The 11,979-nt window shown below is 35.5% G+C and overlaps 1 protein-coding gene across 1 annotated transcript; it reads left to right on the forward strand.

Moving 5' to 3' along the window:
- The first annotated feature begins 4,944 nt into the window (after nt 1–4,944).
- Nucleotides 4,945–8,639, forward strand: LOC6638693 (ionotropic receptor 21a). The gene is made up of 7 exons (XM_002061705.3): nt 4,945–5,586; nt 5,648–5,781; nt 6,047–6,291; nt 6,354–6,943; nt 7,002–7,155; nt 7,928–8,180; nt 8,386–8,639. Exons 1-7 carry the CDS (start codon nt 5,042–5,044, stop codon nt 8,637–8,639), a joined length of 2,175 nt encoding a protein of 724 aa, XP_002061741.3. The 5' UTR covers nt 4,945–5,041.
- The last annotated feature ends 3,340 nt before the right edge of the window (nt 8,640–11,979 follow it).

The following is an 11,979-nucleotide window of genomic DNA, read 5'->3' on the forward strand; positions in this document are numbered from 1 at the left end:
CTTTTCTTTCATATTGTTTATGATTTCTTTTATTTTTATTGCAAATGAAATAATGTTCGATTTATAAGGCAATTGAATGAAAATTTTCAAAGATTTGTTAAAAATTTACTTTATCGTTCTGATAAGATTAGAATATAGCTTGAGATGCCTAACAAATATGACTTTTAGGAAACTGTTAATCCTTAAACGAGTTAAAGAAAAGGTTATTACTTTTTAAAGCAATTGATTTATTATTCATATCAATGTAAAATGAAAATTATAATCAATTTGATGCCTGATTAACATAATAAGTAGTAATTTACTAGTAAAATCAGTAAAAATAAAAATCCTCGATTCAAGTAAATAATTGTTGCGTTATATAAGATAGAGTCCTAATCTAGTTTCTCATAAGACTAATATTATGTGAATAGAGAATGAAAGAGATATATAGAGAGATAAGTCTTTAGGTCTATTACCTTTAGCAGATGCTAAAAACAATTTTTGTAATCCAAATTCTATACAGAAGGTGGGAAAACTGTTGAATTATTTCCCAGGCTCAGGACAAAAACGACAAGAAGAAGCCCAAGACTAACCTCTAACCCAACCCAAAGACCTAACTCAAAGAAATAACAATAAACTCTGAAACTCGCATAAAATATTTCGAGAAATTAAAACAGAAGCATATCGAATGCTTACCCATGCCAACAGCAGCAACAACAACATCAGCAACAACAATATCCAATAGAACCAAGAACCAAGTGTCGAACCCGCCATCAGCTATCACCTACACATCATTTTCGCACTCATCCCAAAGTTGGGTCGACTCAGGGCTTGGGCTAGGTGGCTAAGGACCAAACAAAAGTGAGAGCCACGCAACAACATGTGTATTGAAAACCTCAAGAAACCCATAAATTTGTGAGAAAATCTCCAAGGAAAACAAAAATAGCCAAAAATGTGTCAATGTAAACAGAAACGTAACAAAAGCGGCCAAGAAAAGGTACACTGGCTCTTACTCCCTGTCTCTCTCCCACTCTCTCTCATCTTATACACTCATATTCCATACAACTCATACATATATTGTATGAAGCCGTTGTCGTTGCCATTGCCATTGCCGAATCGAATTCCCAATACCATCAAAAACACTAGACAACGATAGACTCAACGATAGTGTCTCTGGACCAAGACCTTAACAATAAATGCGCAAAAATTTTCCCAAAAAAACCAAAAATCTCTTTGCTATCAATATTTCCCAGGTCTTCTTTGGGCATGCAATGCAATCGTTAAGCAGACAGCACTGCACAGTGGAAAAATGCAATCGAAATAGACTCCAAAATAAAAGAAACAATTTTACTCGTATTTCATGCAATTTTACAACGTTCTTTTAATCTTCTTTAAATTCTTTGAATACAAATTTTTTGTAGAATTGTTTCTTAACAAACTTTACACAAATCTCTTTGCATATGTTTCTGATTGATTCCTAAAATAAATCCCATTTGATATATAAAATAATTTCTGATGTTTTCATTTAAAAATTAACACATTGTCGGTTCATGTTCGACTTTTCGGAATTCGGGACATTTTTAAAAATGTTCATATATATTTTGGTTTATTTATTAAAAACTGGAATATATAAAAAACAAAAGTCATTCGTTTTATCAACTTTTAGTTAGTTTTAATAAATTTATTCCGAAATAATTGAGAAAAATCCACCTTCAAGAGTAAAATGGGGCTGAATATTGATTGAACATACCTTTATAACTAAAAAATATTCTTAAATTATTCAAAAACTTTATAATTTTTACATTCATTTTTAAATGTTTACAACAATTTTCATTTCCAAATAACTTAGTTTTTCTGGCGATATTTTTAATAAAGCCTTCAAAAGTCTTGATATAAAAAAAACCTTATAAATTGCTAACTAGACGAAGAGTCTTTGTCAAACTTTCGAAACTCCAATGCTCTGTTAACCTTTAAGGAAATTGAAATCTATAGGAATACCTAATTTCTTAATCTAAATATTAGCAAGAAGTAAAAATAATTAATATCAAGATATATTATATTTTCAAAATTTTCAGATTTTCATACAATGTTGTTTGTGTGTTCCACTGTGCCCGCTTGGACACTGGGACATAACACACGGCAGCGATAGCGACAGCGACATGTCGCCTCGGAAGATGATGGACGACGGGATGGTAAAATCGATTTTGGTCGTCGACGTCGACGGCAACGGCAACGACGGCGACGACGATGGTGACTAGCGTCGCGGTTACCTGCTGACCAGGTAGGTAGGTATCTACCTGCAACTAATGGCCCAGACCGACACACATAAATCCATAAAAACATAAAAAACAACAACGGCAAAGAAGAGGAAAATAATTAAATTGCAATTATGTGCAAACAATTCGAAATCCGGAGATTCGGAAAAAGTTAATTACACGACAATAAAGAGCAGAAAGTATACATATATATCCACACACACACACACACACACCGATAGTGGTAACCTCAACACCAACGCATTGTGGGATAGCCCCGGGATGTTGGGAATGGAAATGGTAACACACACACACACACACACAAACATACACAGTAGGGAATGGCCAAGAGGTTTGGCAGCAGGTCGAGCGAGAATACCTATAGATATGCGTTTTTTTTTCGCATTTACCTTGGTTGGCTTTTGGGTTCTCGCATTCTGCACCACTTAAGCCTGACATTAATGGGTATTTGAATGTGGCTTCTGGTCCGCTTTAATCGGTTTGTTTGACTGATTCCTGGTGACATGTCCAACTCGTCTCTCAACTGTCGACTGTCGGACTTGAGTTGTCTCAGCTTGTGCGCATAATCATTAGCATTAACGCTTAGCGTCTGCCAATGACAATGACTAAGACAATTTCACTGACCATTATTATCAGAGAGAGCACAACGAGTGAGAGAGAGACAGAGAGATACTCTATGACTCGAAATTGCCATTCTAATTGAAGTTTTGCACCCATTACCACAATCGACTTACCTCTACATTACGTTAATTGCCTTTTGAAGTCATCGTGGCCAATTTTCATAGTCTCATAGTCCAAACTAACAAGTCGATGGTTATTACTGCGTATATAGAAAGAATCACCTAATGTAACTTCAATTGGTTATCGTTTTTAGTTAAGTACTTTTGGTCTTATCAATATCTAAATGGCATAACTAATGATAATAAATATGAGGAACTATTGAAAATTTCCAATTCATTTTGCATCAATTCCAAATAAGTATGGAACTAACTTAATGTCTTTAAATTTGGTTACATATATTCGGAAAAAGATTTCTGCAAATCCAAATTCATCCATAACTTTATGATCAAAATTCGTATGAAATACTATTGAAAAATAATCAAGAAAACATTTTCTTAGTTTTTTCCCTGTGAAGATGGATGAATATCTTCTCATAGGAAATGCAAATAAAACACAAATTTTTGTAGGGGCTTTTAAGCATTTGTTTCATTAACGTAAAATTTTGTTTTTTATAATAATAACCTAAAGAGATAATTTATGCCCACAAATAAGTAATAACTAGTCATCAATGCATGGGATGCGACTTGCTCCCTTTTTTGGGGGATCGTCTTCGATATGATGGGAGACGCCAATTGGCCAGTTTGCATATGATTGAGAAAATACCAAAAAAGATGGTCATTACCATTGTTGCAATCAGCATTAGGCAAATGCGAACCAACCAGGCGGCCTGATCGTATTCAATGCTCAAGTATTGGCTCTCGTATACCTCATCGATAAGCTTAATGTATAGAATCAAGGCATGAATAAACCAACCGTTGGGATGTTTCCAAAATGGCAATGTCTTTGTCTTCATCCAACAATCAGAGAGAATGACATCTTTAATCTCTTTCACTTTATAGGACACTGGCAATTGGCGAAATTCTCCATCCTTCACATGCAAAATGGTGGGCAAGGATTCCAATGAGAAACGTCGAACAAGTGCCTCCGAATAATTTAGTTCCATGCTGGCCACAGTAATATTACGTTCTGGTTTATTCTTATCCCTTCGCTGCTGCTGCTCCTGTTCCATTTCCTGGGCTAATTTAATCCAAGTGCGTTCGAATTGAAAGCAATTCGGTACGAGTGGGACACAGAAACCCACAAGCCATTCACCTTTTAGCATTTCTTCCCACGAACGTTCGTTTAATAGAATTTGTACATGTTTCTTTTCATTTGGCGGCGGCTGCTGCTCCTGCTGCTGCTGCGGCTTCTGCTGCTCCTGCGGCTGCTGCTGCTCCTGCGGCTGCTGCTTCGGCTCCAGAGGCTGATGTTGTTGATTAGCCGAATTGTAATGAGTTGTGACTAAAATAATCAGCAAAATGTGCACAAAGTCCATCTTTTTTTTTTTTGTTTAATGAATAAAATTCATGGGTGAAAATTGTTAAACAGACTAAATATAGAATGTGTAGCAAGAGAAGTATGAGATAGAATGCCTAATGACTACTAGACTAGTTCACCAAGTAAACTTTTTCGTAGTAAATCTTAGCGAGAAAGGCTTGCTAGATTTCAATTTTTTCTAATCTTTATTCAGTAAGTGATTATTAGAGTTGGGAAAGCCAAACACATTGGAAATAATCGAACTGAAAACATCTCTAATTAGACTCTATCAAACCATAAGCATTGATTCAAATATGTTAAGGACTAACAAATGAAATATTTACCTTTTTTTTGAGCAAAGTTTAAGTACCTTTACTTGTTGAAGGTTTCTCTCTCCCATCGCCCCATCCCTCTCTGTTTCTCACCCTCTTTGCCTCATGCAAGTGACCTAATTTTGCGCATAAACGATTAGTCGAAATTCGAAATGAAATCAAATGAAAACGAAACGTGATTTCACAGTGAAATCAGGTCAATGATTGGTAGTTAAATTTCTAGATTTAGATTGACAGCTTGAAGTAGTGGAGTTCATGAAGTTCAGGCAAGTTTAATTAGATCTGCATGTCTGAGAATGTCCTGTGATTTGATTGTGAGTTGAGTTGTGATTCTCAGCTACAAATTCTAGTTGCTTCTGTTGTGCTCAACTGGTTAGAATGCATCGGTGGCATTCAATTGTATTTCTCATTTGGTGGTGGTACTGTTTACCCTCTCCAATAATGAGCCAAGAGTTACATATAAAATTCTCAAATAAATGGCCATTGGATGAGTATCACAGCCATTTGAGGCAATTGTTGCAACAATTACTCTCATTGGTCAATGTGAAACGTTGTTTTGCCATCATCACCGATGATATACACTTTCCAATCTACGATCGTTCATACTATGAATCAATTGGACGCAATTTATGTCCCAGCTATATGATGCATGTAAATGAAAGTCAAGATTTGGGTCGTCCAGGCAAAAGTCTGGAATTGCATTTATCGGCCATGAAGGCTAGTGATTGTGATTTATATGTGATAACCATATTGAATGCCGGTCAAGTGAAACGTCTACTAAAATATATCTATCGTAATCGTTCACTTAATATGCAAAGGAAATATATTTTATTGCATGACTCGAGGCTCTTTGTTGAGGACATGTTGCATTTGTGGAGTGTTTTCGTGGAATGTTTATTTCTTAAACGTCTCATGGATAATAGGTCAGTGTTGCTCAGATGGGAAAGTGTTTAGAATGATTATTCAATTTGATTTGTTTCGCAGTTTCACCATATCAACCATTGCATATCCTGGCATACTGAGTGGAGTTTTGGTTGCTAAACAGTTGGCCACTTGGTCATTTGGTCAACGCATTCAAGGCAGTGTTTTCTTTATAGATAAAACCAAGAATTTGAAAGGTTTTCACTAATAAAAATACAACTTTGGCAAAACTTTGCCCCCTAAAGTATGCAAAGGGCAGTTTATAAATTCGCAAATACGGAAATTTTGGTATTCTTCAAGTAAACATTGTTTATAGACAATTTTAAAGTTACAAGGCCTACAAAAAGTTAGCAATTTGAATACTTTTCTAGCCTTTTGCATACTTTAAGGGGCAAAGTTTTACACATTTACGCCTACAAGTTAAATTATTATTTAAATGCATTTACTTTTATCTTTTGTTAGGTGCTCAACTGCCAGTGGCAATTGCTGAGCATTATCCCATGGTGCAATTGATAAGGTCCTCAAATGTCTATCAAGGTGTTGAAATTGACATCATGAATGCATTGGCTAAGGCATTAAATTTTCATCCTATTTACTATAATGCCAATGTCAGTGATACAATGGATTGGAATGATCAGCAAGATCAGCAGAACGATTATTATGATAATGAGACAAGGCTGATAGATTCGCTAATCATTGGCGAAGTGGTAAGTAAAGTGAAAATCCCTGAAATTAATAAGCCCAATAACTGTGTCCTCAATGTGAGCAGTCGCGTCATGTGGCACGTTTTGCCATTGGCGATTTACATCTCTTTCAGGCATATTCACATCTTGTGGAACTTAGTTATCCACACAATTTCGAGTGCTTAACCTTTCTAACGCCAGAATCGACAGCAGATAACTCATGGCAGACATTCATTTTACCCTTCAGTGGCGGAATGTGGGCTGGTGTATTGCTATCACTATTCGTGGTGGGCAGTGTCTTCTATATGATAAGTTTCCTCAATGCCATGCTCTCGAATGATGGCGAAAATAATAAAAAGACATTTTTTCGTTGCCTACGATGGAATAGGCTTAAGTCCGAGGATCGTGTGGATAAAAATGTCTGGCAAAGATCAAGTTTTCGCATCGCATTGATGCGTCGTCGTTCAACGGCCGTCGTTAAGTATCGTGATATCTTTGATGATTATCCCAATTGTATATTACTTACATATAGTATGTTGCTCTATGTGGCATTGCCACGTATGCCCAGAAATTGGCCATTACGTGTCCTAACTGGTTGGTATTGGATCTATTGTATACTCTTGGTGGCCACCTATCGAGCCAGTTTCACAGCCATATTGGCCAATCCGGCGGCACGGTGAGTAAATTATTATTAAAACCACATAATCTTCTAGTTAAACTTCTTTCCCTTAAAGGATTACAATTGATACTCTACAGGAATTGCTATACTCTCATTTACCGCTCTCAACCGAATTGACCGAGAATAGACAATTCTTTTTGGATTCCAGTGACTCTGTGGCTCAACAATTGGGTACCTCAATGAATATAATGACGCATAGTAATGATATGGTAAGTGATCGAGCCAAAATCTGAACTCAAAATCATATTATTGTCATGCAAACTTAAAGATTACTTTTTCATAAGAAAACTGATATATAAAATCAGTCCAAAATTCACAAAATGACAGATTCATAAAATCGGGGTTATTTGAGGATATTTCAGATATTTTTTTAAATATTTTTTTGTGATTTTACTGTATTTTAGTCAATTTCTAGCAGATTTTAAAAAGTTATATCTCATTTAAAATGCAAAATTAAAAGTTTTTGAAGAATTTGTAGAATTTTTCAAATTGAATTTTAGCCCAACTGAATGGAATGGATTCAACCCTTCAGCGATCAAGAATCAGCTTTTGCTCGTAACTTTTGCTTATCCTGGCTATATGGTTAATCAGTTTGGGGCCCTGATAAAGTTATGTGAAAACTCCAATCACACACACAATCTCAGGCATTTAGAAAACTGCACCCAGTTGCTAAAATGAATAAAGAACTTTCATAAGACTCTCTTCATTAGCGTTTTTCATTGTATTCCAACAGTGGAGTTATATTAAAAAGATTGTTTATTCATTCGCCAGTTACAAACAGACAATAATAAATATATGCACTTGTATGTGTGTAAACACAGTTTTACTTACTTATCGTTTAAGTAGTGAGAAAACTGTACAGTGTACACTGTATATTATAGTATGTGCATTGTACATACTTATGTACATATATATATAGTATAATGCTCATAATACTATAAAGAAATTGCTTGTTATCAATTTGCCTTACCCTATTTGCAGATCGCTCGCATTGCCAAGGGTCAGTGCGCTTACTATGATAACGAGTTCTATCTGCGTTATCTACGCTCAACGGATGATTCTGTAAGTGATGCTGCCGATGCAGCCACAACCACAAATGGAGTTGGATCCGGTTCTGCTGCTCTACATATAATGCATGAATGTGTTATCCAAATGCCGGTGGTTATTGCTCTAGAAAAGAACTCGGCTATTAAAGAGCATGTGGATACTTATATTAAATATTTAGCCGAAAGTGGTAAGGCAAATGAAAATATATTAAAACACTTGCAAATAAAAGTTTTTCTCATTTTGTTAATTAAGCATCCACAAATCAATTAATATATTTCTTTTCATTTGACAATTCCTAATTATTATTATAATTTTTGTCTATCCCTTATTTAAATCAAAATCTTCTTAACTTAAAAGTAGACTTTCCTTATTTTTTCCTATTTTATATATAGGCTTAATTGCGAAATGGTTACGCGATGCCATACAACGTTTACCCGCCGAGGAGGAGGCCCCACAAGAGGCCCTTATGAATTTACGTAAATTCTGGAGCTCATTTGTGGCCTTGATAATTGGCTATTTAATTGCCATCTGTGCCATATTGGCTGAAAATTGGCATTTCAGGCATTACATCATGAAGCATCCAATGTATGATACATATTGTCCCAGTTTATATTATAATTTTAAACGTCTATATCCAGATCAATAGAATGGCAATTTGACAAATATGTATCTACATATGGATGTGTATATATGTATATGTATTATTATGATGATGATGTACTTATAGCGACTTGTTTCTTTTCACAATCGAATGACGCACTGAAGGAAACAACAACCAACCCGAAAAATATATTATAAAAGTCAATTTTCCATATATCATGACCTCACTTAAGTGAGGGCCTCAAGTGGGATGCCCCATTCAAACCATCCATCCATCCATCTATCTATCTATCTATCCTATCCCCTATCCATCCAGCCATTCATCCAGTTCAGTTCAGTTCACAGCAATGTGGCTGGGATTGGTTATATAGAATGATGAAGATGATTTTTCTGGTGTGGTTTTTTTTTTTCTTTTGGAATTCTTTCAATCACTTTTCGTAAATAATAATTTGCATTGTTTATGAGCTAATGCATTAATTGTTTATTGCCAATCGCCTGGATATATCACAAATGCTAAATACTCGTAAATAAACCAAATTTTAAGTGCCCCCAGAACCAGACTAAACAGATTGAAAAAAAAAAAAAAAAACTACCATAAGAAGAGCAAAAAGAAAACTGCCAAAAAAAAAAGAAAAATAAATGGCAATAGGAAATTTTAGGCAGAAATTAAATGATTTAAAATCAAAAAATTTTACAAACTAAGAAGTACCCTTTAACTGAAAAGTAAAATTTACCAAATTTTTCTCACGTAATGTTTAATAAAGATATTAATTTTTTTTTAAATTATATACTATGTAATCTGTAAGATAAAAATTATGTTACATATATTTAATCTAGCTCCAATTAAAGTAAAGGGTATGAACACGAAAGAACACAAAATTAAAAATTAAAAAAAATTATAACCTTTTACGAGCCAGAGATTCTAGACGTAATAAACAAATCCAACAGAATATGTTAATAACAATCATAATTATGAATAAACAATTTAATTTGTTCCCCATTTGGCCTTTTTGGCCAAATCGGTTTCTTTGTTCTCTCTATTAAAAATAATATGGAAGCCCCCGAGATGATGGTATATCATCACTAACAAAAGTTTATCGTTTTGTCTTAATTTCGAAATTTTAATGTGTGTGTGTGCCTGTTTTTTTTTTCAAATCAAATTTTTACAGAATTTTATGTTATTAATTATTTCCCTGAATCCCTTGGTGGCATAACTAACAGCATTTAATTGTTACGAAAAATTTGTTTTCCTGTTTTGATGTTGTTTTTTTGCTCGTCTCGTCTCGTTTCAATTTGTTTTGACTTGTTGTTTACTTTAGAAACTTTATTTTAATTTAATTAGTCTTGCATTATTTTATTTGTGAGCAGCAGCAGCAGCAGCAGCACAGCAACAGCGAACGAACAAACGATCGATCGTCTGAAGGAAGACGGCACTCCCACTTTTCAGTTTTTGGAATTTTTCCTCTCATCGATATTAAGTGATTTAGCGAATTTTACAGATTGGATTGGCGCCTCAGCAAATGCTTTTGAAGAGTTCCTGAAATTATCTTCATAAAATATAATTATTTAAAGTAAAATGAGCATCACAATCAATTTGTTTTATTTTTAAGAAATTTATTCATATAAATTTCATAGTTTTAATTATTACAATTTTTTTTTGGGTTTATTTTGTTCCTCATTTACATAGGCAGGCTAATTGTAAGTATTTCAGAACTTGCACTAGTAAGTATGCAACAATAAATCATGCAAAATGTGTCCACAAAGCCGGCAAGGTAAGAGTTCAAATACCGGCTCAACAAAACACTGATTTTGTTCTGCCTGCTAATTGAATGTCAATGGCGTATTAAGTAAATAAACCGCTGATCATCCAAAGCGAGGGTGCGAGTTCAATTCCCGGCTTAGCCCCAAAAAAGTCCCGCTTTAAGCTTATTTTATTTATTAATTCAAAACTCATGTACAAGAGCACACAGTAGTTAAAAAGAGATGTGCATATGGCAAGCTCTGCTGCAGCAACTAGCGCTAAGCTGCACATAACTTGAAAGAATTCTCACTTGGGAATTCTAAGGGAAGCTTGAAAAAAAAACCTGCGTGTGTTGTTGTTGTGTTTGTGAGGCCGATGGGGGCGCGAGTGTTGTTGTGACGCGTCACACTCACCCACTAAAACCGTTCTTAGTGCACTTGCGCAGTATGCTAATGCAATCAGTGGGTGGCTCTGCGGTTAGACACGTCGATGTTGTTGAGAAAGGCTTTGGAGTTCAAATCCGCACGCGGTAATATTAACTCCTTCAATTAAAAAGAATTAAATTGAATTGAAAAAATTGAAGAAAAGACGATGGAGGAGGTTTAAAGAGGGGGGGTGTGTATAGTAGTATAGTAGTAGGTAAGAGTAGTTAGTTGGGCGGCGGTGCTGGGTGGGTGAGGGAGGGGAGATGGTATTGGATGGACGACGCGGTTGAGAATGTGTGTGGGAAGAGAGTTAGTAGTAGGTGGTGTGTTGGGAAGGGAAAAGAAAAGAGAAGCGTGTGGCGGCGTGGTGTTGTTGTTGGTGTTGGCCCATGCTGATGGTGAGGGGAGACAATGCAATTGAGGAAAAGAGAAATTCCTTGAGAAATCCAAACCATCACATCAGGAAGGGAGAGGGAGCGGCGGTGTGTGGTGATGAGATATCTCGCCCGATATCTCATTTTTTATCGTGCTTCATTGTGCCCCCAAAAGTATGCTACACATTTTATAAACTTGGCATACAACAAAAAAATTTTCCCGAGCATTGGGTATGCAACAAAAATTTTAATTTCTGGAGCGTTGGGTATGCAATAAAATTTTTTTTCCACCAGGCAGGACATCAATTAAATCGAGAGATTCGTAATAACTCCGGTCCCCGCAGGATTATCGCAAAATCCTTTGGTCAGCAGATAGTCCTTATTCATTGGACTGGTTTGGCACTAGTTTCGTCTTGATCCATTCATGGGCTTACGAGATATCAGCACTTAAAGTTTGTTCCTATCTCAGCTGTTTGAAGGACTTTAAAGGATCTAATGATGCCAATCGATGATACTCAATGAATGCTTAGTTTTGGCCAAAGGACATCGTAATCCGACTACAAATGGCCGAGTTACAGCCACTTTTAATTTTTTAAATCAATTTTAATGACCTACCCCCTTTCAAAATTTTTGACAAAAAAACTACCGCCGTTTCGGTCTTAATTTAGATGGGCTGCTGCGATTGAACTACCAGGCCATGAGAAACGGTCGCATTGATATTTTTAAGGTAAACTTGTCCTACCAACACACCAGGCGAACAGCAAAACATAGTAGGTTGATTATTCATTTTATACTGCAAGCTAAAATTTACTTACCTAATCTTAAAAAAAAATACCAGGCGAACAG

The sequence above is a fragment of the Drosophila willistoni genome (assembly GCF_018902025.1).
Source record: "Drosophila willistoni isolate 14030-0811.24 chromosome XR unlocalized genomic scaffold, UCI_dwil_1.1 Seg144, whole genome shotgun sequence".
NCBI classification, from domain to species: Eukaryota; Metazoa; Arthropoda; class Insecta; order Diptera; family Drosophilidae; genus Drosophila; species Drosophila willistoni.